The sequence below is a fragment of the Gadus macrocephalus genome, chromosome 19 (assembly GCF_031168955.1).
Source record: "Gadus macrocephalus chromosome 19, ASM3116895v1".
NCBI classification, from domain to species: Eukaryota; Metazoa; Chordata; class Actinopteri; order Gadiformes; family Gadidae; genus Gadus; species Gadus macrocephalus.
In genome coordinates this window covers 6381532-6409096 of record NC_082400.1, presented here as the reverse complement: position 1 = coordinate 6409096, position 27565 = coordinate 6381532, and the positions used below count along the sequence as shown (strand labels likewise).

At 45.1% G+C, this 27565-nt stretch overlaps 2 protein-coding genes and 1 long non-coding RNA gene across 4 annotated transcripts; 2 read left to right on the top strand and 1 right to left on the bottom strand.

The window, feature by feature from the left end:
• Positions 1-9151, top strand: stom (stomatin). The gene is made up of 7 exons (XM_060038917.1): positions 1-362; positions 1820-1929; positions 2268-2340; positions 4108-4190; positions 4576-4779; positions 5168-5302; positions 6090-9151. The coding sequence occupies exons 1-7, from the start codon at positions 299-301 to the stop codon at positions 6276-6278; spliced, it is 858 nt and encodes a 285-aa protein (XP_059894900.1). The 5' UTR covers positions 1-298; the 3' UTR covers positions 6279-9151.
• On the bottom strand, positions 8393-27396 carry gsna (gelsolin a). 2 transcript variants are annotated; one of them, XM_060038915.1, is made up of 18 exons: positions 27238-27396; positions 21456-21656; positions 20809-20963; positions 20408-20569; positions 19750-19899; positions 19370-19459; positions 18664-18796; positions 17148-17452; positions 16611-16744; positions 16038-16128; positions 15789-15815; positions 11617-11787; positions 11094-11268; positions 10521-10642; positions 10164-10241; positions 9992-10052; positions 9247-9480; positions 8393-9202 (listed from the first exon to the last, which is right to left on the bottom strand). In XM_060038915.1, exons 2-17 carry the CDS (start codon positions 21649-21651, stop codon positions 9311-9313), a joined length of 2220 nt encoding a protein of 739 aa, XP_059894898.1. In that variant the 5' UTR covers positions 21652-21656; positions 27238-27396; the 3' UTR covers positions 8393-9202; positions 9247-9310. The 2 variants fall into 2 exon arrangements, with proteins under 2 accessions (XP_059894898.1, XP_059894899.1); XM_060038916.1 differs by lacking the exon at positions 15789-15815.
• LOC132447903 (uncharacterized) lies at positions 13423-14591 on the top strand. Its single transcript, XR_009523254.1, has 2 exons — positions 13423-13663; positions 14318-14591. It is a non-coding gene; the product is annotated as an uncharacterized LOC132447903 (long non-coding RNA).
• Positions 27397-27565: the final 169 nt, after the last annotated feature.

Sequence of the window (27565 nt, the reverse complement as noted above, 5' to 3'; positions counted from 1 at the left end):
AACCCAGGCCCCCTCTCCCCAGCCAGCCACTTCTTACATTGGTAAACAAACTGCGTTACAACCCGAACCATTTCTTTATCCGACAACATCGTCACCAACTCTTGCGTAACACCTAGCCCGTCTAATGCGTCCAATCGATTTGTAAGATAATTTTACAACGTGGTATGATCGCCTATCAATCACAGCGATAGGGGCGGGGCATGTTGAGTTACGAGCCGAGGAAAATAACAACAGGACCAGCGCGCGGAGAGAGGACCAAAGAGGAACCGTTAATCAGTTCATCGGCTGAAGACACGCTATGGCCGGAGACGCAAGGGAATCCGCCGAGATGAAGGACCAGAGGAGACGGGAACGACAGTCGGGTATGTGGATGAACGACAGAGCGAATAAAGCCGATGTAAACAATCAGGTTAATGGTGCGCATGAAGCTAATCAGCCAACAGGACCAGTACGATACCGATGTCACTTCAGTTCAAGGCTCGTCCGGATGCACACTGTGTGCTCACTGTTAGCCTTCTGCCGTTGTCCTCATGGTCTGGGGTACTGGGAGGACTGGGAGGCCTTCGTTTGATAGTACTTCGACGTTAAAACTGGTTTCAAGACCAGAACCTTTACCCTATTTGTGAGAATGCAATACAGGCTAATTTTAATGCTTTAGGGGTCCAGACTGCATTAGAACGGGTCCTGATTGAAAACCACTACACCTAGACTCTTCAAATCTGGACTGAATTATCACAGTGAGGCTATACATTATGTAAAACATAGTTTCAGATTTGTGAAACCTTTACCCTATTTGTGAAAATGCAATAAAGGCAAATTGTAATGCTTTTTAGGGGTCCAGACCGCATTAGAACTGATCCTGATTGAAAACCACTACACCTAGACTCTTCAAATCTGGACTAAATTATCACAGTGAGGCTATACATTATGTAAAACATAGTTTCAGATTTGTGAAACCTTTACCCTATTTGTGAAAATGCAATACAGGCTCATTTGAATGCTTTTTAGGGCCAGACAGCATTGCATTTTCACAAATAGGGTAAAGGTTTCAAAAATCTGAAACTATGTTTTACATAATGTATAGCCTCACTGTGATAATGTAGTCCAGATTTGAAGAGTCTAGGTGTAGTGGTTTTCAATCAGGACCGATTTGAAGATTCTAGGTGGTTTTCAATCACGACCGTTTTAAGGTGGACCAGCAATTGCCGAATCGGATGCTGCGAATCGGATGCCAACTTCAGCGTCGTTTATAACAGTGATGATAAAAGAGGACCCATTGATTGATTAGAAACGAATGATATTGATTCGTTGTGCTTGCAATATGTACAGCTTTGTATCAACTTTTAAATCGACTTGTTTTTCTTTAAAATACTCTTACCTAGTGTGTGTTCAATAGCTTGACACCTGCGCAACCCTTCGCCATATCCCCTTATTTGTCTGCACATAACACGTGTGATTTTTATTGGTAACACTTTATATTAAGGGTACATTCATTAACAATTAGTCATAATTAGTGAATACAGTAATAAGCATTAAGTAAAAGTTAACTAATAGTCTAATAATCGTTTACTAGGTGTTAACAAAGCGTCTTTGAGTGTCTAGAAAAGCGCTATATAAATTCAATCCAAATCCATTAACTAAAGGTGAATTAATTTATTCACTATCTATTATGGTTAGGGTTACCCTTACTCTCACTATAACTTAAACCTAACCCCCGAATGTTAGATAACAATGCTTATAACTGCACTAACTAACGTTCATTAATGTACATTATTGATTGTTTTATTGTACATAAAGTGTAACCTCATCTTTTCCTCAGCGTTAGACAACCACGACGGTTCCTTTGGAGTATGTGGCTGGGTCCTGGTTCTGTTCTCTCTCCTGCTGACCATAATCACTCTCCCTGTGTCCATTTGGATGTGCATCAAGGTCAGGCCAAAGCAACCCTCTATTCCCTCTACTTACACTACACCCATACACGTTATGTCCATTATCAGGCATTGACTTGAAGTGGGCTCCACAAATCTGTGGAGTGGTCAGTGGTCATCTAAATTCTCTATAGCAGGGGGGGGGGAGGTCCATGGTTTTGTATTGACCAAGTGTTGGTCTGAGAACTGGATGACGACATGGATGATTAAAGTCATTCTATTTAAGTTAATACCAACCGCCATTGTAAAATATGACAAAAAGTTGGTGATTACCACAAACAGCAGATGGGTTCGTTAACGGCTAGTGAAACAACATGATGCACTTTGTGGTCCTTACAGATCGTGAAGGAATACGAACGAGCCATCATCTTCCGCCTGGGCCGTATCCTGCGAGGTGGCGCTAAAGGCCCAGGTGGGTCCTCTGATTATCATGGTGTGACATGCACCAATGTCAATTCAATGTACTTCACATGATGGGTTTACAGCCTCAGCCGTCACCGGCCACCCTACAGGGCCAGCTCTGACTCTGCTCTTTTTCCCACATTGATTACAGTCATGTAGGTAAGATGATGCTAATCCTACCTTTAACCCTTGGTTCATTTCTCCCAATATCATCAGTCAGTCAGTCTATTTTTGAAGAGGTTGCATGGGGAGGACAGGACACCACTCGGTCTGATTCACTGCAACACAAACCTTCAACAGGTCACCAAGATCCGAATGACAGATTAACATCATCATCTGATCTCCAATACAACATATATTAGTGGGGATACCCTGGATCGTAACAGCTTTGCTCTCACACCCACCGGGAGAGACATTGGACATTTCACATGTAATAATACACTGATTACTTCAACCAGCAACACTGATCCTCCTCATACTGGCCCAGGTACAGTGTACCTGCGGTAGAGCCAGAGAGAACAATGCTAGCTAATGCACCCCATGGACCAGGCCAGACAATCCCATGTTCCGGGTATTGTGGTCTTTATCACATTTCCTGTGGAACCGCCTTAAACTCTAAGGCACAATACTCCATTTGCTTCCTTTGCATGCCAAATAGATTCTGTTAGTGCCCGGAGTGTAGTCATTGGTGGGGCTAAAGCTTCATTTATACTTCTGTATAGTAGCTATGAGTCTCTCTGTTTGCGGCATAGCCAACAGTGGCAGCCGAAGTTGCTTTTGTGCACCACTCCCTAATGGTGCTGCATTTTCATTAGCTGTGAGTGGCTTTGTATCAGCAGACGGAGAACATTATCCCGGAGCTCTGTGCAGACTCAAGATGAGGACGGGATGCTTGGTTGCTCTCCGTTTTCTCTTGCTGTGTAAAAACACCCACATGCCTCGTGACCCCTCCCCTGGTCCCATTCTGGGACTGTATGTAGGCAGGTGTGTATCCATGCGACCATCTTGATTGTTGGCCCATCGATCGGCTGTCTGAGGGCAATTCAGTTCCCCTATTGGTCAGTTTAAGTCCCATTGCAGTTTAGGCCCGGGAGGCATCTCCCAGAATTCTTAGGGGCATTTCTTGAACAGATGCTCAGCCCCACCCCCACTGGATTCCCAGAGTTCTTCAGGAGCCTTTGCCAAATTTAAGTCTAGTGTTTGGTGTCTATTTCTACCCTGGTTCATGAAACTCATGCCCACACACGCACCAACACACATCAACACACACACACCCACACACACAAACAAACAGACGGACAGAGATGTTTGGTTCTGAAGCTTCACGTTGTGCCAGCACAGGTTCTACTGAGCTGTGTGAAAACCACACGCATGGTAGTTTGATGTCTGACTCGGCTACAGGGAGTTTTTATTGTGTTCCCTGTTAAAGCAACGCTGTGAAGAATGTAGGCAAAAAAGCCTGGCTGTGGTTGTGAGCGGATGTTCCCAGTGTGCCTCCAGACTAGATGAACAGCGATTGTGAGAGTAATGCAGAAAAGGAGCATTTGTCGGAGGGCTGAAACAAAAGGTCAATCAATGGAGAGCAAGAAATATTTTTATCTTGAGATTAAACATCTTTATGAGACCACAGTGACAGGATGTCCAAAACCAAACCAAGCATAATGTAATTATTTAGTTAAACGTTTGTGTATGTGTGTGTGCGTGCGTGCGTGCGTGCGTGCGTGCGTGCTTGAATGTCTTGCTTCTGACCCACACTGCTGCTGTCCTTCCTCCCCAGGGCTCTTCTTCATCCTGCCCTGCACTGACAGCCTCATCAACGTGGACATGCGCACCATCACCTTCGACATCCCCCCGCAGGAGGTCAGCATGCAGACACACACACACACACACACACACACACACACACACACACACACACACACACACACACACACACACACACACACACACACACACAAATGCATCTTTACGTAAATCTATAAATCTATACAGAGCACACACGAGCGGAAATACGCGGCCTGCACTTCATCACACACACACACACACACACACACACACACACACACACACACACACACACACACACACACACACACACACACACACACACACACACATCTTCACTCTCAGCCTGCACTTCATCACACATAAACACACGCACAGACACAAACCATGCACACACATTGCTGCAGTAAACACACAGTACCTCAGCCTCATCACAGACGTGTCCTTGTTCTGTGGTTAGGTGCTAACCAAGGACTCTGTGACGGTGAGCGTGGACGGCGTGGTGTACTACCGCGTGCAGAACGCCACCCTGGCCGTGGCCAACATCACCAACGCCGACGCGGCCACGCGCCTGCTGGCCCAGACCACCCTGAGGAACGTCCTGGGGACCAAGAACCTGGCGGAGATCCTGTCGGACCGCGAGGAGATCGCCCACAGCATGCAGGTGGGCCGCCGGGAGGGGTCCGGGAATTTTAGTTGCATAAATTAGGTTACTATATTTTGTCATGCAAGAAGGGTTGCAAAAAAAGTAAATTAGCACTATTGCAACATTACATCATTGTTAACAATGTTGTTTTGAATAATTGTACTTTATTTAATTGCACTTAAAAGAACATCCAATTCCAAAGAAAATGGGTGTATTAACTGTGGATGTTGTACTTTCAATGACAGGCTGATCTGTTAAGTATACAAAAGGAAGCCAGGGGTGTACACATCAAACCAGCAGAACAAGATCACTGTCAGTTTGAGTAACTATTTGTTATTATGACGGTATGTGTCGGTAGGTTGGCCCTCACATGCATGGACTAACCAAGTGTGTTTGTGTGTATCAGTGCACACTGGACGATGCTACCGACGACTGGGGCATCAAGGTGGAGCGGGTGGAGATCAAGGATGTCAAGCTGCCACAACAGCTGCAGAGAGCCATGGCTGCTGAGGCAGAGGCCAGCAGGGAGGCCCGCGCCAAGGTGGGCTCGTCCTCTCCGCCCCTCACTCACTCATCCGTTGTTTGTCCATTCATTCATTCACTCATTCATTTGGTCAGTCAGACAAATGATGCTTCTATCCAAAGCCACTTACAGTGAATTCAGATGTGTGTCATTCAGGAGAAGGTAGGAGTTAGGGGGCATCTTGCTCTAGGATGCATACAGTTATGGCTGTGGACATTGGGAATCGAACCCAGTACCTTTCAGCTGGGAGTCGAGCACCCCTAACAGCTAGCTGCCTATCCTGCCCCCATTCATCATTCAGTTCCGTGTGATCAATAGTAAGGTAGGGGCTACAGCATCTTGCTCTGGGATGTGCAGATCTTCAGAAATTGAGGATTGGACACAGAACCTCTCAGCTGGAGTCAAACACCCTCGCCCACTACGCAACCCTCTCCAGACACGGCATGAAATGGTGTCACGTGTATGAATATATAAATATAGGTAGAGGTGGCAGGTGCGTCTATCCTATAAATAGAGAAATATCCAGGGCTTTAGTGTGAGACGACATTGTACAGCAAATTGTGTGTGAAAAAGATTGCATTTTCTGGAAGAAACAATGATTATTATGGAATTGTAATACGGTTTGAGCGATTCCCGCCGGTCCCCACCAAACGTCAATCGATTTTGTCATCGTTTTTGTAATCATGAATTTGTTTTGATTAAAAAAAAAAATGAAAAAATTGTTTGGGAAAATGTTGACGAAAAAACGTAAATGAGATGAACAATGATATAATATGTATGTGTGTGATTGTGTGTGTGTGTCCAGGTGATCGCGGCGGAGGGGGAGATGAACGCGTCGCGGGCCCTGAAGGAGGCGTCCCTGGTGATCGCCGAGTCCCCGTCGGGCCTGCAGCTGCGCTACCTGCAGACGCTCAACACCATCGCCGCCGAGAAGAACTCCACCATCATCTTCCCCCTGCCCATGGACATGATGCAGGCCTTCATGAAGAGATGAGGAGGAGGAGGGCAGCATACAGCTACACACACATACACACACTGATGCGCTAACAAACATACACACGCTGACACACAAATACACACACACACACACACACACACACACACACACACATGCATGTACTGACATCCATACACATGCTGACATACACAAAGATGCTGACAGAGATATACATACTTTTCGGGTACTCTTCTATGACATATTCTCTCTCTTCCATTCTCTTCTCTTTGTTACAAGAGATCGAAGACTTATTTCTACTTAATTTGCAGGCTGAGGGAATTTATTGCCCAGGCATAAGTTGATGCTATTTTTTAAAGGGAAACGTACCACTATAGCAACTCTGGTGCTACTACCACTTTAATCGGGAATGAAGAAATCAGCGGTTGTAATGAGTCTTTATGGTGGAGGTGGGGGTGGACGGAGAGCGCCCGATCTCCACGGCCAATGTGTACAGTACAGTACACGTTTATACGCTGAATTTAAAAATAGCCCTGCGATCGTCCTCTATGATCGCACGGACCAGGACCCGACCTCACTGTCCGAGAGTGAACGCAACATAGGTCAGTATTTCTGTCCTGCTTCCTCATCATGCTCCCTTCCAACGGCTGCCTCTGTTCCCCTTGATTATGCCGCCCCGCCCCGCTGTCTCTAGCCAACTCCAGAGACTTTTCCACGCTGAGCTGAGTAAAATAATTATCATACGCAGTATCACATTAATATTTTAGCAATCACTTATGCCGTTTGTTAATGCTACAACCAAAATATCGACATTATATTATATTAAACCTATTCCTTTAATATATGATAATACTTGAGTCATATTGCCCACAAGGAACCCAAAAGACAGCAGATTTTACATCTATAAAAAATGGTCCTCTGATGATCTATCTACTCATGGTCCTCTGCTTGAAGCTTCATCCATTCATCTAGTGTCTGGTCCGTTTGTTTACCACAGGGGCCGCGGGCCCCAATCGACACCGCAAACACACACTAAACTGACACACAGCTCTTAACAGGATTCACCGTGGAAGACACACACACACCATCGTACACGTGCACATCCTCATGGCTCCTACTATTACATTGTCTAGTGCCAGTCATGTTACATTTTAACCACTGCCATTTTGTAAAGTATTGGGCTAACTGCTCCTCTTCCTCAAGCTGTTTGAACACTAATATCTTTAATGTATTTACATCAACATGTATTTCTTATGTTACGTGCGTTTGAACTAAAACCTCTTATATCTGCTTAAAGCCTTAATCGCCACAGATTCACTTTACAACCTCGTATTACAGATACTATGCATTTCGACCTTCAACTGATTTTCATTGAGATTTGAAATCCATATATAACACAAGTTGAATATTTTCAGATCTGTGCATATATATTAAGACACATAATACCTACCGTGCAAAAAAGTCAGTTGGATTAAGCTTTGGACATGTTTTCTTTTTCATGTTGTATTGTTGTAGATTACCAAGTTTGAATGTGATAGAAGCCCTAACTTGTATGTTTACACTGCAAATAACCAAAGGTCAATTTTAGTCTAGCTATTTACCATGGTTTGCATGTCACGGTTCTCAACATGTTTTTGCCAAGTTTCTGTCCCAATGCTTAACCTGTTACGCTACTAAGCAGGCGGCTCGTCTCTTTATAGAGAATCTGAAGCCTAGCCAGGTTAAGTCGAGTTTAGATACACATCACACTACAGAGCTTGTGTGCCTTAAGGAGGACCGATGTCTCAGTGTGGGCCAGCTAGTCAGGTCCTGCTTATTCCTACAGAGGTACATAGTATTGCATATCGTTACGTCTATTCATGTCCGTCTGTCATACGAGATTTTGATTCACTAATGACGAGAAGATCGTCCCGATTGACTCACTTCAAAATAGTGGAAGCCAAGGGTATTGTAGTCAATGAATTTAAGTTTACGATTGCATGCTAGTTTTAGATTATTTTAAATATGTACACGCTCACTATATGTTGAGTCATCCTGTTGTATTGGATCATACTAATAAAACATATAAGAACACCTCTGTGTGTTCTGTTCTGACATGGTTGTGACTCAAAATGGAACCAGTGTAAATAGTAAACGTTACAGAGACAAACACACTTCTTTCAAAGGTTTATTGGAACATCTTGATTGGTGTGGGCACTACGGGAGGCCCTGTCTGGAAGTCACTTGTTTTGATTGTTGTCAGCAGCAAAGCTTTAGATTCCTGCTAAAAATAGAGCAGCCTGCAAAAAGGGCCCGGTCACAAACAGAGAAGTAGGCACAGGCAACTAGCGGGGAGAACTGTTTTCTTTGCTAAAAAGGCCCAGAGCCAAACGCCCCCATGAGAGAGTATTGTGGCATCCAACAGTTGTTATTCAGCAGCAGTGTGAATATTAAAGCGTAGTTGAGAAGCTAAACAAGACCCTGGGATACAAAACAGAAGTTTAAGGCATCGGTTGTATTGCTTTGGAAACGAAGGTGTTCCTGGCAGTGACTTAACCAACAAACAAATGGCTTTGCACCTCACGTGGTATCTTTATCCCTCTCGTAGCCTTTTAAAGGGTTCAGTTGTACCGGGGGAATACAATGAAAAAATCACATCAACAAAACATTTTTGTGGACAAAATGTGCAAAAAGGCTTCCCTGCGGAAACCTGGGTGTGTCACGTGAAACTACGCATCCCTTGATCCTCTCTGTTGGCACCCACTGGAGCATAACTTTGCATGCAAGACTTGGAGAGTTCAATAAATGAACGCAGTGTGTGCCCACGAGTGCCAGAGTTATCTGGCAGTCCTTTGAAATATTAAAAAAAGTAAAAAATAAAGTAATTATTATGGCGTTCTAATTAGTTGCCATGGTAACGGAGACGAGTCCTTGAGGGAACCCTTCAGGGCTGGATCTAACTGGCTGGAGTTAAGGTGGAGCGTCTGGGGGGGGGAGGGGGGCAGTAGTAGCGTGGCAAAACTAGCACTGGGGGGGAGGGGGGGAGCGCAGGCGGGGGCTGGGGGGGTTAGAGTGGGGTTACAGTTCAGAGGTTACAGCTCCAGCTCGGCCATGGCTCTCTCCAGGGGGTCGGTGGTCCAGTAGTCCATGTCCCAGCCCAGGAACCAGCCCGTGAAGGTGGGGGGCTCGAAGGTCTGCTTGATCTTCACGATGGGGGTCCGGCGGTCCCGGTTGGAGGGGTCCGTCTCGATGTAGCGCATTGCTGGGGGTGGGGTGGGAGGGGGGGGGCAGGGGGAGAATGGTCCGGTCAGGTTCACAGTCCCAGTCCTCATGTTTGAAACACTCACACACATTGCACCAGGCTGGGGGGGGGGGGCATGTGCTTTGGGTGTTCGACCCCCAAACAAAAGGTCACGGGTTCGATCCCCGATGTCCGCAGCCTAACCTGCAGCCATCCTGAAGCAAGATAACCCTTAACCCCTGTTCCTTAAGGTGTATCTAATCCCCTTAAGTCGCATTGATTAAAAGCACCTGCTCAATGACTAGTAAATGTCAGTGTGTTTGTCAATACTGTATTATATATATTAATTACTGAGAATGCAAATGTCTAATGTCAATCAAAATGTGGCAGAAGACCTCTATAAATATGGATGTGAATGGCACACTTGGAATCTCACACACACACACACACACACACACACACACACACACACACACACACACACACACACACACACACACACACACACACACACACACACTCTCTTCCCTACCCGAGGCCATTGCTTCAGTCTTTTCCTCCTCCTGGGCTTCGTTTCCGATCCACACAAACACCTGAAAAACGCCGGCAGTCAGATCAATGAATTATTAACATCCTTTGTGTCTCTGTTCGCTGGCTGTCGAGGCTGCGCATGTAACCGGCATCAAACCACCGGCCGATCTCACCTGGTCCCAGGTGTCCAGGATCATGACATCATCGGTGGCGAGGTCGTCCTGGGTCAGCTCCCCGGGCACCTCCTCGATCTGTGTGGCAGGAGAACAGAAGGATGAAGGGGTTATTCATCCGTGTATGGGGATTGGGTTTTTTATATATTTTTCATGCTTTTCATTTTGAGGTGAGGATGATGCAGTATCCGTTGGCAACGTGCAATGATGGGCACATTGACGGTACTCTTTGTAGCTTAGCTTAGTTTAGCATAGTTCCACATCTGAAACAGTGGGGCCCACTGGCTCTTTAAGGTAGTTCTGGTAGGTTCAGCTCTTGCTAGCTATTGTTAAGATTCGTGGTAAGGGAAAACGTACAATGAAGTTGCCGGTCTTGTTGGAGCAGGCAAACAGCCTGGGAGGATGGGCGTCCATCTTGTTCTTGAGGCGGGAGGATGTGCGGTATTCGCTCTTCCCGCCGAGGGCTTCCCAGAAGTCATCTGTGGATGCCAAAACCAATGAGTTGACCAATAAAAGCACTCAACTCAATTAAGATGAAGGCAGGTTCAAGCCTCTGAATTTATTTTCCATTGTTTTCCATTCAAACATCTTGGATATATGAACTATTTTACATAATTCTGACGATCTGATTGTTAATCGAAATTATCTTAAAAAAAGTAAAACATTACAATTATTTCTTAAATAGATAAACGCCTCCATAATTTTCTAAAGCTGCTGTTTTGGAAAATCCTGAGCCCTACAGGCATTTATAGGTAAGTGCAGATTAGCATTATCGTACATGTAAATCAGTTGGATCTGAGATTGAGAAATTCTAGTTTTTAACGATGTGAATAATATTCTTAAATGCGTGTACTATGTTCACATCTAAATGATCCCAACGGTTTATTACTACGTTTCACCATGGTTGTGTGCCTGTGTATTTTCTCTCACCACTCTCTCCCCCCTCGGGCAGCTCTGCAGCAGACACCCCCAGTATGTCACACAGCTGGAGGGCCCCCTGTTTCTCTGTGTCGCTGGCCCCCTGCCCGCTCCACAGGAAGCAGCCCCCAGGGGCCACCACAATAAAAGCGTCGTTTGAGTTCAGATTGGAAGACACTGCTTCGAGCTAGATGAACGCAAACGTAAAAATAATAACAGCAAACAAATCAATAACAAATTGGACCTTGTTTATACAGTGCTTTGGAGCAAGGCCGACTTTCACACTCTGTACATATCTGTGTGATTCACCAGTTATTAAATATAGATTTAAATGAATCAAAGATGGAATGTGCACATTTGATAATAAATATCACATTGACTAGATAAAGGTGTATAATGTGTAATGTATTGTTATTGTTTACAATGGTTACAGTTAAGACTTGTAACATGACTGTATAAAAGTATAAAATATATTGATTGGGTATGTATATAAAGTGAAGCATTGGGCGTGTTTCCCGGTGGACATCGGGTGTACCTCCACTGCCCGCGTGTGTCCGGTGGAGTTGGAACGGACTTGGAAGAGACGTGTCTCTGCAGGCTCACTCTGACCTCCATCTCTGGAGGTCCCCCCCCGGTACACCACCATGGGCTTCCCCCCGAACAGGCTCATCAGGTGGGCCGGTTCCTTGCCTTGGACCACCCTCACCTGGATCACAAGCAATCACAGACAGACACATTTAAAGAGAGACAGAACACACAACCGTATGACTGACATACACAAGCACAACATTTTAGACGAATCAAACTAATACATTTTATATTGTAACATGCGGCAAATCATGCATGATTGTTTTGAAAGGTTTTGAATAATTGTAATCTTGCTTAAAGGGTTAACCCTGACGAAATGCGCTAAATTTGTCGAGGTCAGTTTTCAAGCTTAAAGGCCGTGTTGCAGGGTTTATTTTCCAACGAATTTGAGCAATTTGCTTGCTGGTATTTAAACTGTTATTTATTGTATTTAATGTTGTTAGGTATCACAAAATGGAATGTTATACGAAAAAGTAGGTACTATTTTAGCGGTTTGCTATTGATTCTCATTTCCCCGAGAATGGATTGCATGACGTCACGTTGGGGAGACACGGACCAAAGCCGCATTGAGACCCTTGAGAGTAGAGACTGGACTGACTGGACATACACAAAATACATCACATTAAAACTAGAGCCATGCGTTGATAGATGGATAGATAGACAGATAGAAAGATAATTAAATATGTTTTATTATTTGCCTTGCGGAGCCAGCCAATCCTGTGCACGTATGCAAATTAGCCATGTGCGCCATGTTGAGAAGTCATACTAACAACGGATAGCAAGCGAAAGCCGAACCAGACTGTATCAACCACAAATTTTGGGTCCATTCTAACTTATGGTAAGAGGCTAGTCTTTAAATCTTTGCAATGACTGAATTTTGATGATGTTTTGCATAAGATGAGTGTGTGCGACTGTGCGTGTGTCCTTTTCGGCTTTGGCATACTGCATGGTTATGATCAAGGCCTTGTGGTTAGTTGTGGTCTTAGTGAAGCAGCCTAGCCTTGGAGTTGGAGTGATTGTGTAGTACGGGCGTGCGAGAGTGAGAGAGAGAGAGCACACCCGCCGTGGTGATGTTTGGCTTGTTGTGGGCTGTCTTTCAGCATTCGCCGGGTTTAACGGTGTGCTTTGTGTATGTGTTCAATGTACATCTGTCTGGTCGTATTTGCGGTAGATTGATGGTTAAATAATGTCATACCACGATCGGTTATACTTGCAGGCACTCATTTGCTAGTGCACTGATTGCTGTCCGATAGGCTAAGTTAGCCCATAGCTAGCAATATGCCTTCTATTTCTAGATCTTCTGACTAAGTTTACCCGGTACGACATAATCAACATAATCGCTGTCACTAGATATAAAGAAAACGTTGACTTTCAATCGGTGCTATTCACTGACAGTAAAAATAAATAAAAGTGTCGTTATTGTATGCACTGCTGTTCATTGATTAGCTCCCGCGCTCTTGCTGGTTGCTAAATGATAGCAACTCTCCACTCATTCTCCTCTGACCATGCATTTAATTGGCTTTGACCGCCATCAGTTCTCGGCAATTCCTCTCACGTCTGACAGGTTCGAAATTATACTGCTGTGGGCCATCATAGATGTTATTTGCGGTTCTTGCCACCTCTTAGACGCCATAGTTCTAGTACTAGGCTGAGGCTTCCTTCCACCACGTCCCCCCAACGTGAGGTCATCGCCGAATTGCGTTAGAAAACACCTGTTACTGCCAAAAACGACAAAAACGGGACTATTTTGGAGACAATTTATAAATGAAACACCTATTTTGAGTGCTTTATGTACCCATTAATCAAAACGTCCGGTTAACCTGCACGTAGGCCTTTAATTTGCAATCCTCTCGGTTATTCCCCCCTACACAAGGGGGCGCAGTTGAGCTAGGCCTACATTAGTTATCGTATAACAGTCCACGGAATAAACATTCTGTATCCCGGACACGAGGGGGCAGTGTTGGCTACATCTGTCAAGACCATATTTTCAAGATGTTGCATTTAAGCAATAGATCCCGCCAGGCTGTGGTATGTGCTCATTATACCACTGTTAAGGGGCGTTGTCCGGCCCCGACGCGCAGCGGAGGGCCGGCGACCCCCTTCACAGTGGTATAATGTGAGCACATACCACTGACTGAAGTGATCTATTGCTTTTATACAATGGTTACTGTTATGGCGAAACGAAAGTCATAGACACACTACATTTAAAAAGAAACAAAGAAAATCAAAGTAGCCGTTTTGTTAAAGAATACAAAAAAGTAGTCCCTCCTGGCTGCCGCTATGCATCGACGGTCGCTATGCAACACACTTTAGCGTCCCTCCGAGAGAAGGCTCCGATAGAGCGGTTCGCCGGCAATTTATCCTATGGAGCAGTTCACTCGCCGATTTTAGACTTCAGTGAACTGTGCTATTGCTTTTATACAACTGTTAAAATTATGGCAAAATGACTTCACACACACACTAGTAAAAATACGACCTCCTCCATGGTCAAGCTAAATCTCCGTGTGATAAAGTTTCTTACGATACTTTCGTAACGGTTTCCTCTTCAAGGCGCGGAGTGATACTTTCACAAAATGATCGGGCGTCATAGCAGTTATGTATACGCTCTTTATACAACAGTTGGGAACCAATCAGATCGCTGGATTTAGGTCCCCCATTGTATAAATGTCTATATACAACAGACGTAGCATGTGTATATATACAACAGACGTATCATATGTCTAGATGCAACCATATTTATCATTTATTTTAAATGACTATCTTCAACTGAAGGATTTGTCTGTCAGATCAGTTGTGGAAGCAACATGTGCTTACATATATCATAAGCAGATTTCTGTTTGCAACACAGATTACAATGCTGGGACGCTGGTTTTTACTGCCGTGCTCTCTGTTTCACTCTGTTAAGGTTGACAGAGTATTAAGTGTGTAGTTGAAAAACAATATTTAAAAGTATGGGTAAATGGGTAAAACTAAACAAAATAAATAAATAATTTATTTTGTTTGGATGACTGCATGCATTTTTCTGCTACTGCTATTTCATGCAGTACAACCCATTGGGCCAGGATGGTGGACCATTCCTTGAGAACTCTTCCACACAGTGAATTCATGCTGGTGAGTCAGCAGGTTTCCATTTAGTTATAGTGATTAGGAAGCTTCTGGAACAAAGACCATCGCACATGAAAACATTCATCACCGGTCTGGACCGGACCCAGGGCATATCGTTTGACCACATGTTGGCATGCACGATAACACACACACACACACACACACACACACACACACACACACACACACACACACACACACACACACACACACACACACACACACACACACACACACACACACACACGCTGAATAAAAACATGGGGTGAGGGGAAGAAAGAGGGAGGGAGCCGAATGAAGAAATGGACGGAATGACTCGGATGAACTCCTCCTATACAGAGCCAGGGTGTGGTCTACATTTGAGTTTGCTCATCAGATATTTGTCATCATATTATTAAGTTGGATAAGTTTACCTTAAAATCCCAGAGTGCTGTGTGTGTGTGTGTGTGTGTGTGTGTGTGTGTGTGTGTGTGTGTGTGTGTGTGTGTGTGTGTGTGTGTGTGTGTGTGTGTGTGTGTGTGTGTGTGTGTGTGTGTGTGTGTTTATGAGAAGGTAACCACTTGTAATCATCGGAGCTGATACATCCTGTTCCTGGGTTCCCCCCACTGTTTCCCCTTTGATTAAAATCAACTTTTCTTGCATCCGAGAGCCAAACATTTACAGAGCCTTATTCCTTCTAGATTCTAGGATTCTAGAAACTCAATCTGGAAACGAGGACATGAACTCAGTTATGTCCTTGTTTCGGAGAGCACGCAAAGCAAATCCATATCCCTAGAATCTAGATGCTAGAAGGGAGAACTATGAGATGTAGACTATTCTAGAAGGGGTATTCTAGATGACAAAGCCAATATGACAGAGTCAGATCATTTGACTACATTTTAAGATTTCTTCTACGAAATGCGACTTCTAGAAGTTAAACATGTAGAGCCCAAAAGATATGAGCTCTGTTGCATTCCACTTCCTGGGTCTGTATTGAGAGTTTTGGAGGAGAGGAAGGGAGAAGAGAGATTCTACCTGGGTGGTCATGGGAGCACCGACAACCTGAAGAGAGCAGGGAGGAGCAGGGAGGGAGGGCAGGAGCAATGGAGGGAACAGAACCGTAAGGGGGTACCAGATCAGGGGGGAGGGAGAGCAGAAAAAGCACTGGTCATTAGGCTGGAGAAGCAGGAGGATGGAGTAGATCATATTATAGAAGAGCAAATTAAAACAGAGTAAAGGTTCCCTGTGGTGGCCCCCCGGTAGGTTGGTCAACTGGTGGGCTACCTGTACTGGCCCACCGCCAAGCTCATCATCCAGCTGCGCACCAAGGATGGCCGACGCTCCGATCTCATCCTGGCTCGAGTCCATTCCCTGCCTAGGACACAATTAGCGTGTTAACAACTGGTATTTGAACAATATGCATGCTGCCATTAGCCATGTGAACATTCAGCATGCTAACATCTAGCATGTTACCATTGAGCATGCCAACATCTCTAATAACATTTCCCACAATAACATCTAGAATACCAAGATCTTACCATCTAAAATGGTAACAGGTGTTGTAAACTAGCATTTATGCTAATACACTGTAAACAATGCATCTGGTTCGTCCAATGTTAGCATACTAACATTTAGCATGCTAACGTATATCAAGCTAAAATCTAGCATGATAACATTTAGGCCCAATCCCATTTCTACCCCTTACCCCTTCCCCTTACCCCTTCCCCTTCCCCCTTCAAAACAAGGGGGAGGGGTAAGGGGAAGGGGTAAGGGGTAGAAATGGGATTGGGCCTTAGCATGCTAACATCTAGCATGTTCCCATCTAGCCCATGCTATAGACCGGGCTGCTCTTCTCACCACATGTAGATGATGTGGCCCTGGCGCCCGGCGTGGCGGTAGTTGTACTGGATGATGTAACTGTCCCCTCCGTAGAACTGCCCGTAGGTGGACTCATCCACCGCTGCCTTGTCCGCCCCCTCGATGCGCCAGATCTGTACAGAGATCCAGAGGGTGAACGGCCAGACACTAAACAGTTTAACGTAAATAAAAATATGTCAGGGAGACAGCCAGACATAAACGAACTGACAAACCATATAACCAGACTGGTAGATAGACAGATCGGAAGCCATCGGGATTGACATCACGTCCAAATGACCGGCTCCATCTTGACATTGTTGTATTTCAAACCACCAGAGCGCTTCTCATGCAAGACGTTGCAAACTAAGTTTCAGCCTAGGTTACGGTTCAATTACCTTTATTCAGACCTCTACAAGACCACCACTCATCACAAAAAGGGAGTATTATCAGTATAACATCAAGGATCCTGACACACAAACCCTGATATCCAGGGTCAGACCCAAACAGACAGACAGTCAGCTCAGCCCGGTCTCTCACCTGCTTCTCCCCGGTGCCGTCGTCCACCATGCCGTGCTGGGCGGCCATGGGGGCAGAGTCGTGGAGCGTGGCGGCGTCGAACGCCACCTTCTCGATGCGGGCGATGCTGTTGGAGATGTAGGCCACGCCCATGCCCTCGGTCTGATCGCGGTCGCGCCAGTTCTTGAAGAACTGCTTGAAGAGCGGCGTCTCGCCCATCTCGGGCAGGATCTGCACCTGCGTGTGCTTGGGGTAGCCCATCTTCTTGATGAAGTCGTCGGCCGCCTTCATGGCGGCCTTGCGCTCCTCCAGGTTGGCGTCCTTGCCTGGTTTGGGGTCAGGGGTTATCGTTGTGAGCGAAAGCCAAAAAGACAGAGGAAAGGACATTTCTTCGGTAACCGTCCTGCCCTATGACTACTTGGTAGTTTAATGTTGGCCACCTGTGTTCGTTCGTTAGATTGCTCAAAGGCGTTGGATGCACAACATGACACAACGGCGATGATTTGGATTGACCTGATCTGATTGACCCGGAAAGGAATTCAATTAAATCAAATCAATTTAAGTCTTGAGGATGTTTACAAACAATGTGTCAAACAACAGAAAAGCTCAAATGAGCTAACAAAGTTACAGTTGGTGGGTTTCATCTGGCAGAAACAAACAATTACTCTTACTATTAATATCTTACTATTACTATCTTACTATTACTATTACTATCACTATAACCATCTTCCTATTACTCTTACTATCTATCTACTCATTACAATTCTTCTGAGGGTAGGAACTTGCAACATATGCGAAGACACTGCATGTTGTGTTGTGTATTACACTAACTCCAGTTAGTGTAATACACAACACAGTTAGCGTGATGGATTAGACTGTAATGGGAAGGTTTGAACAGATTTATGTCTCTCCGACAATCGGTGTGTTCATGTTCTTGTGTTTTTTAGTGGATCTGTGAGGTCATAGATATAATGAGCAAAGTCTTTGGCTTTTTGGACCATTTGAATAAATATTGTAACCTGGTGAGCTCTTGGTTAAATGGGCACTCTGTAAGAGGCGCCAGTGTGGAGCCCAGAGCTGTTTACAGGCGGAGTACACAACATCTAAATTGCTCCTTGTGAGGGGAGGCTAACACCTGAGCCAAGCCTGAACAACACTGACTGTTGCTTTGCAAATGTTGGCGCACTTCAATTTACTTAGTGGGACCAGAGGGAATTCTAGACATGGCATTTATAACGTAGACCCCTGTGTGATGGAGATGTTTGTAATCTGGGATCCAGCTGTCCTACTGTGCTACAGCAGAACCTCTGACGGGTGACAGCACAGAGCCTGGAGGAACCAAACATTGATGTGGCAATTTCTACCGAAGGGAAACTCATTTGTGCAAGTAGGCAAAGCTTTCAGAAGGGGATTTTAGGGTGTGTATTAATACAGTGGCCAGTCACACCGAGTTGATTCTGAACGGCTAATTGATGCCACACATAGGGGCATCCTTTAACAGGCGTTCAGACGTCATGCCAAGCGGCACAGGACTGACCTTTCCAGACGAAGATCTTCCCGTTGGAGCCGTGGTCCAGGATGAAGCAGTCGCTGGACTCCAAGGCGCTCTGGGAGAACGGGTTCTCCGCCGCCACCAGGGCGATGGCCATGTCCCCGCCCGAGTTAGAGACCTGGACGCCACAACCAGGATCACATGACTGAGCCACCATCATCGCGACCATAGTTAATAGAACCGCCGTCATAAACTTAGTTAACAAAACTATCAGATTCCTGACCATAGTTAATATAACCACCATCATCACCCCCATAGTTAATATAACCACCATCATCACCCCCATAGTTAATATAACCACCATCATCACCCCCATAGTTAATATAACCACCATCATCACCCCCATAGTTAATATAACCACCATCATCACGAACATAGTTAATGTAACCACCATCATCACGCCCATAGTTAATATAACCACTGTCATAACCTTAGTTAATAAACTGTCCTCATAATCGTAGCTTATATAACCACCATCATAACCAAAGCTTATTTAATGGACACCGAGACCAAACAAGTGAGTCGTAAAAAAACAAAAACACACAGTATTGTAATATTTCAAATCGTAAAAGTTTTGCAGGTCAGGATATTTTGATACATAGGTTCAAGTTGGAAATTATTTTCTACTGTAACTGAAAATAAAACCAAAGCAACGATAGGACTGAATGGTGAGCGATACTCTGGGACTTACTTTGTAGAGTTTGGCCATCTTGCGGTTGGAGGCGTCTGCTTTGATGTCATCAGAGGAACCTTCAGGCAGATCTGGTTTAGGGCCAAGAACCTGAAGACAGAAGCACTGGGTCAGTACACGCACATGTGTGTGGGGCTGTTATGTGGATGTGTGTACATTTGCGAGTCTGTATGCGTGCACGTGTGTGTTTTTTTGTTTGTGTATATGCGTGTGTGTGTGTGTGGCTGTGGGGGGGGGGGGGGTTTGTAGCAGAAGGAAGTTGATAGATCAACACAAATCATTAACATATCATATCATAATATCATCCCCTCCCTTCCTCTCCCCTTCCCCTCCCTCCCCCGACTCCCCCCCCGCCCTCTCCTGCTCCCCCCCGCCCTCACCTCCAGCATCTTCTCTCTCTCACTCCCTTCGTCACAGACGTAGACACGCGCCCTCCCGCTTCGCTCGTTGTCACGGATGCCCTTAGCGACCGTGGTGGCCTTGAGCTTCTCGAAGCGGTTGCTCTGCGATCCACACCACTGGTAGATCTCCTGGACAGGCATGATAAGCAGAACACAGAGTCAACACAAGCTCTGCCGCAAGGACAGTGTCAACATAGCAGGGTTTTTGATTGTAGGGTTGTAAGGGAGAGTTTATGGGCATAAGTTAAACACTGGTCGGACGATAGTGTCACTTTGCAGTCATATGTGTTTACACCTCGCCCAGTTATTATCTATAAACGGAACACTAAATATGTCATTCAAACATGTATGTATCTAGTCATTTAGCAGAAAACGTTATCCAAAGTCACTTCTTGGCAGAATACCTGATGCATGATGTTGTTATCTAATGCTACTTACAGTGACATTTTGTAATTAATAAGAAAGTAAGTGTTCATCCTGCTCATGGGTCTCTACAGGCAGACACATTGAGGTTTTCGAACCCACAACCTTTTTGCTGTGAGTCAAACCACTGGTCGTCTACCCTGCCTCCAGCAACAATACAATGTATTAGCAACCACACTTGTGTCTAGGACTAGTTAACAAAGAGGGGTCGTACAGCTCCCAGGTCCAGGATGAAGCAGTCTCCCTGGTTGAAGCTGTCCCAGCTCACTGGCACCTCTGTCGCCCTGACGACGCGACGACCCTTGACCTGCAGCACCCGTTGCATAATGACCTCGTTGGTGACAACGTGCTTGAAACCAGAGGCCACGCCCCCAATCTAGAATGGAACAGAAACACACCCGGTTGTTTCAAATAGTGGTAGTAGTTTTAATCAATTATTATGAAGACATAAATACATCATCTAACATATTAAACATTGATGATAAAACAAACTGTCAACATTATGACACTAGTGTATTTGGCAATGCTCACTATTGGTTATATATTGCTAGGTCATATACTGGTCATAAAAGGGTCATTGAGCATGGGCCGACGAGATGGGTGCTGGCGTCCTACCATGTACTTGATGCCGGTCTTGAAGTAGCCCAGGAAGGCCTTGGACTCGTGGCCCTGGACCTCGCGGTACTGGATGGGCTGTCCCCCCAGGTGGTCGTCCATCTGGACGGTGAAGATGGCCGCTGAGCCACTCTCATCCTGGGTGCAGAAGTCCCCTGGTGGGTCCAGACCACAAGGATCACCATTAACACTCACTCAAGGCCCAAGGAGGAACCAGGCCTGAAACACACAGCTACACTGACAGGGGAGTGTTCTCTTCGCTCACTCTCACTTCCTAAACTGCTTTCCTTTATCTCCATGGTTCCGACTTTTCTAATGAGTAGTGGACTAGAGAAACGGCCTAAAGTGTCTGCAGAAGAAGCTGCTTCGGATATATCTTAACTATGTCATTGGGCATTCGCCCATCAAGCTAAGCTGAGGGTTGGGATTGGCCCAGATCAACACCTAAACAATTATGATACTCAAAAGTCTAGTTGCAGCTCAGATAAACAATTACAATCGTTTAGACTCTGCCATCGTTTCTGGCCCTTTTCTTTCCCGTTAAAAGCCATGATACCTGAACCTATACCTAATATTTCAACCTCACAACCATTGTCTCGTGAAACAGCCAATAGGAGCAGGTTTCAGAGCTCTCCCTCATCACTCACCCAGCCAGAAGTGGAGGTCGTACTGCAGCTTCCCCGAGCGCTGCTTGATGGTGTTGAGGACGAGGTAGGCGTCCCCGGTGTAGAAGCCCCCGTACAGGTTCTCCGGGACCGGCACCAGGTCGAACTTCTCGATCCTCCACACCTGGAGCCCCGGCTTCTGGCCCGCGCGCTCAAACTCGGCGTGGTACGCTGCCATGCTTCCTATAGGGGCAGCAAGGGGTTGAACCTGAGCCCTCTTACGGACAAACCCTCCCCTAGAGCTCAGGGAAGAAACCTTAAAAGGGAACTCAGGAGAGGGAGTACTCCTTCCAGATATGGGGAATAAAATAATACCAATAAAACAATAATCAAATAATAATATTGTAATGATAATAATCATATTTACTCTAAACTTCCCTCTACGTCTTCATTTCTACTCCGTCCTTAAGAAGGAACACACATGGTTAGGAGCGCAATAGGTGGCAGAATTGGCAGATAAAAAGGGATGTCAAATCTTTGGGCCAGTGAACTGTGAGTGCCTGCCACCCTGTACTTCTTACATTCTGGTGTGTGTCTGCTTCCACACACATTGTTGGAACCCCATTAACAGCTGCCCATAAAATCAATGTTCCAGGGAGTGTTTTGCGCATTGCACCACGATTGGGAGGGGTCGTAGGTTTCTTATTTCTTTGTCCTGAACGAAAAGACAACCCTATTTTTTTAAGACCATTTAAACCGTTTAATAAATTATCTCAGATACCCTCAAATATCTATAAGTCAGTCTTCTCACAAACATCATACGTGGCTTTCTCAAGGTGGGGCCCGATCAAAAAGTTGGGGGAAAAACTGTACTGCACCACGTAGAACAGCGTTTAAATGATGACCTAGACGGTACAATTAGCAATTAGCACAATTAAGGCTTAATTCATAAATACCTTCCTGTCTTACTCTCGCTGTATCTGTCATGATCAAAGTATAAAAATGCCAAAAATGATATACCCAATAACTCTTTTTATTATTATGCCATAGCTCCCGAGGAACTAGCCTGCTACCGCTTCCAAGATATTCACTCTGGGAACTCTTTATGGCACTCCCTTTTAGGCATGAGGCACTGCCATGGAAACAGAGATAAACTTTGGGGTTGTAGTTAGCTATTAATACAAGCAGGAGGGTGACTCAGTGGCACACAGCCCTGTGACAAGGACTTCCCTCTCTGGGCAGGAAGGGGTGGTGGCAGCTTTGACTCGGTATAGGGTGAAGGAATGACTATGAGCTGTGTGCGGCAAGGCATGGTGCAGGAGATACGTGGTGCACGACATGCATGGTGCATGAAATGCATGGTGTAGGAACAGATGGTTTTATCCAAAATAAAAAAAAAGACTAAACAATGGGTTAGGTATATCTCTCTTTAGGATGGAAAAACCTAAGACATAAGGGTTTGAATCCTGATCCTTTTGGCTGGGAGTCAGCAACCGGGTTGAACCACTGACTAGACTATGCTGTCTGACTATAGGTGCTTGCAATCTCGATGTACATAAATACACACAAACACTTGCCTTCATACGCACTGAGACACACACACACACACACTTGAGCCATATCTTTTCACTGCATAGACGACGGCTTGCGGCATTGAATTAAGTGTTTTGAAGTAGGTGCTTGTGATACAGTGTCTTCAAGTGAAAAGACAAGCTGATTATTGTGGCATGCATTGCTGCGTCTGAAGCTGCTATAAAGTGCTTTGTATTGGGGAAAGGACAGAGACAAAATAAGCCATCGTCTCTTGATTTCATGGGAACTTCTGACCTCCGGTATATGAGGGACAGCCGGGTGAAACGATGTGGCGTGAGTAACCCTCTGTGATTGAGCAAAGAGAGACGATTCTTCTGCATAGCGAGCTGCCCACAAACACGGGAGGAATCTGGAGCTCTGGAGAGCGGTTTCATGAAACCAAGCCTCCATATTTGGGTTCCCTTCTCGACCCCCGAGCCAAGGCCAAGTTCACCCCATTCCGCTGGTAAACCTCGGAAACCCCTTACGTTTGTTTTTATGAAGGCTAACATGTCCAACTGGCTGCCTATGTACTTGATTCGTTGACATGTAGAGTCTGGGTGTTAAGTTTTAGTACTCAAGTTGAATATATAGTAGATGCTTTTAGCTTAAGAGACCACATTTTGAGTACTTACTAAATAATTCAATGTGCTGCAGGAATCCGTTTCTAAAAATAATATATTATAATACTTTAGCATCACATTTATACATTTTGATATGGATATTCACATTGCTCTCCAATAAATAGACAAACTCTCCCTAGTCATTTCTGATAACTTTATCGCTGTCGATTTTCAATATTCAAAACAACACACAACACAATTATCCATGAATAGCAATAAGCCATGTGACCCAAAATGGAAAATCCCCAGACAGGACAAACTAATAAAATGATATTAATGTAATAATGATAAGACTCTCACTGTCTATATTCCTACTCTGTCCTTTGTACATAGTTATTATCTTCACCAGGAAGTTGCTGTTATGCGTGTTCTGCTGGATAATTCCAACAATAAACAATAAAATGATATTAATGTAATAATAATATTGACTCTCTACTTCCCTGTCTATATTCCTACTCTGTCCTTTGTACATAGTTATTACCTTCACAAGGTAGTTGCTGTTATGCGTGTTCTGCCGGATAATTGCAACAATAAACAACCTCTATCATTGGGAAACTTAGGCCCAATCCCATTTCTACCCCTTACCCCTTCAAAACAAGGGGGAGGGGTAAGGGGTAAAAATGGGATTGGGCCTAAAATCCCTGGTATCCAACCGTTTTGCTTTATAATTTCAGAGTTGTGTACACACCAACACCTACACGTACACATCGAGCTCATCTGTTCAACAGACTAACTGTGTGTGTGGATGGGGTGGGTAGCAGGCGCGTTTGGGATGTACAAACAAAAGAAGTAAACAGACTTCAACGAAACCAAACTATATTAAAGTGTTTATGAAATGGTAATACACCAAACCCGCAGGTAGACACAATCCTGTGAACCCATAAAGAACTACTCCCTGATGTCACACAGAGACATCAAATGGCCAAAATAATTTTATTCATTTCTCTTTTCTCCTTTTCCAGTTAAACTAGACTGACAGCTAGGCTGACATTTTACATCATCCCTTAAAAGGACATGAAAATTCCCTTGGATCCACTGAAAGCAATTCCCATTGGTCGACCCCCAAAAAAACAAAAAAGCCTTTTTATAAAATCCTGTGAAATGTTGAGTTGTGTGGAGAAGAAGGGATTTCGACCCAACAGGGGAGCGTTGGGAAACTCTCTTTCGGAATGCATTTCAGTGGATAGCATTTCAGGCTACGTTATTTGAGTGACTTCCGACTCCAAAAGTGGCAGTTCCTTCAGGGGCAAAGCGTAACTAGCGTGTGAGCCAGCTGAAGGGAAGAGGAAGTGTCTATCGGTGCACACAGTCAACTCAATTACTCGCACTGCAAGGGAATATGAATTCCCGGTACTGTCAACAATTTAGTACAGAGACATCCTCCTGTCTGAGGGGCTTAGAGAGGGACCAGAATCCCACTCAGTCAATTATTCCAAGATCTGAGCGTTTAATAGACCTGTGCTCTTAAAGCAGGCTCCTCTCACTGCCTTCTACCGAGACAAGACAGTAGACGAACCAATCTTTTGCACTATGCATTCATTGATGAGTTTTTCTGGGGGATATTATGGGGTGCAGGATAGTCAAAGGTTCTGGGTTCGATCCCCAGTGTCGGAACAAGATGCCACTAAACCCAAATCTGCCCCTTAATCACATGTACGATAATTATTAAACCGTATCAAATTCCCATTGGATAAAAGCATCTGTAAAATGGTAAAATCATCTGGATGAATCACTTTAGTCTACCAAAGAAAGAGCCATTAAACTCTGTTTTAGTTTGAGTTTGTCAGTCGGGGTTTAAACGCGGGTTGAGGCATGAATAGCATAGGTCACATGACTGCCAGGGTTGCGTCTCATCGTGAAACGATCGTAGCAGCCGGGGGGATAGGCATAGACCCCTTCCCCTGACACACGCTCACATTCTTGGTGCGATACGATGAATCAATGGAGTCCATTCCAACACGAGCAGGCAGCTGAGAGTCCCACTCAAACACGGTCGGTGGGGGGAAGAGATCGGAGGTGAGAAGAAAGAGGAGAGAATGGAACCGGGGGAGAGGATAAAGAATACGATAAGAGAAGAGAGGTGAGGAGACGAGACGAGAAGAAAGGGGACGAGAACCAGGGGAGGTGATAGAAAAGTGAGAAGGAGGGGGGGGGGGGGGGGGGGAGAGAGAGAAGAGAGGAGAATAAGTAAAGGGAGGAGTTGAGAGGAAGGGAGAGGAGATGAGGAGAAAGGAAAAGTGCTAAAAATTGTTTCAACGGAGTCCAGTAAGTGAGGGACAAACTATTTTGATTGCCATATTGATAACTAGTGCAAAAGAAAAAATAACAATCTTAGTTGATTACAAACGATTAAAAGGCCACTGGGGGAAATGTGCACTTAGGATATAAACAAACCCAGTTTAAACGTTTCTCCTCTATGTCTGAGGGCCATTCCAGTGTCTTTTTATGGTGGTGAAAAGAGCTTCCTGAAGGAGGAAGGAGAGGGTGACTCATTCTCTCCCTGACCATCATCTGTGCTCTCCTCAGCTGTTACCAACAGGCTCACAGGGCCAAACACACACACACGCACACACACACACGCGCACACACACACACACACACACTCACATGTATGGAAACACACTCACATATATAGACAAATACACAAACAAACTCTCAAGTGCATACGCAAACATATTTGGACACAAACACTTTAACACACACACACATACGTATATGTATGCAAAGGTATGGTCTTACACACACACACACAAACAAAAAGCATCTGTGTTTGTGTGTATGCCTTTGTGCATGTATGCGTGTCTCCATGTATATGTAAATGTGCCTTCTGTCTTCCTGCTTGCATGTCTGTGTGTGTGTCTGCACGTGCGTGTTTTTGTGTGGGTGTGTGTGATTGTGTGTGTGTGTGTGTGTCTGGCTGTCTTCATTCAAGGCTGTGTCTTGTATTTTGCCTCTTTTAAATGTGTGAGGCAGTTGCCTAGGTAACAGGAAGTGTGAACACAATATAACAAATCGCATCCGGTGTTACCATATATAACAACTTCCTCTCGCCCATTTATTTCCTTGTTTCTATGGAGACCTGGGGCATCCCATCATCAACAACACAGTGTGGGAGAATGCAGCGAGTCCAATCGACGTAGGCCTGTGGATGATGATCACGCATGTGAAACTTTGTGGATTTTGGTTTTGTAGGCGTTTAACACACACACACACACACACACACACACACACACACACACACACACACACACACACACACACACACACACACACACACACACACACACACACACACACACACAAAACCCTTTCAAACACAACAATCCACCCAGCAACAGACGTCTTTTTTCATTCCATATAAGGAATATATTTTCTCGTCAATTTCTCGTCTCTAAACAGCCCTGACGTTTCTCTCGTGTTTGAAGATATAGAGGTCTAAGAAGTCATCTAATGCCACTGCATACTGGATTCCACGGCCAATCATCCCTTTGCGTTTGTTATTGCGTGGAAGAAACAACGGGTCTATGCAATGTCATCGGGTATCATATTACAGGGTTATAATGTAAACTAACAGACTAACAGCTATGCAATGCAGGCCATGTCAATTAAATGTTGGATTTTCCGCTTACCTTATTGACGAATACGATAAAGGCCGGTTTTCAACGGGGACACGTCTTTGCTGTTGCGGGATTATAAGTGCTTTGATTCGGCAGCGTCTGTAGTTTATAGGCCAGGGCGGATCCCCGTGACGACACAGCCCGGGTCTGTCCCACTGGCGGCTGCAGGGGTGGTACCATGTGGTAGGGGGGCGTAGAGCGCAGACCTGCCCGGACACACTCTGCCTTCCCTGATTTCAGGGAAGGCCCCCCAAGGGTGCTTATTACGCTATGATAGTCTCATCCAGTTCAGCCCCATGGCCAACATGTATTTAATTTGGTTTGTTGCTTCCAGAGTCAG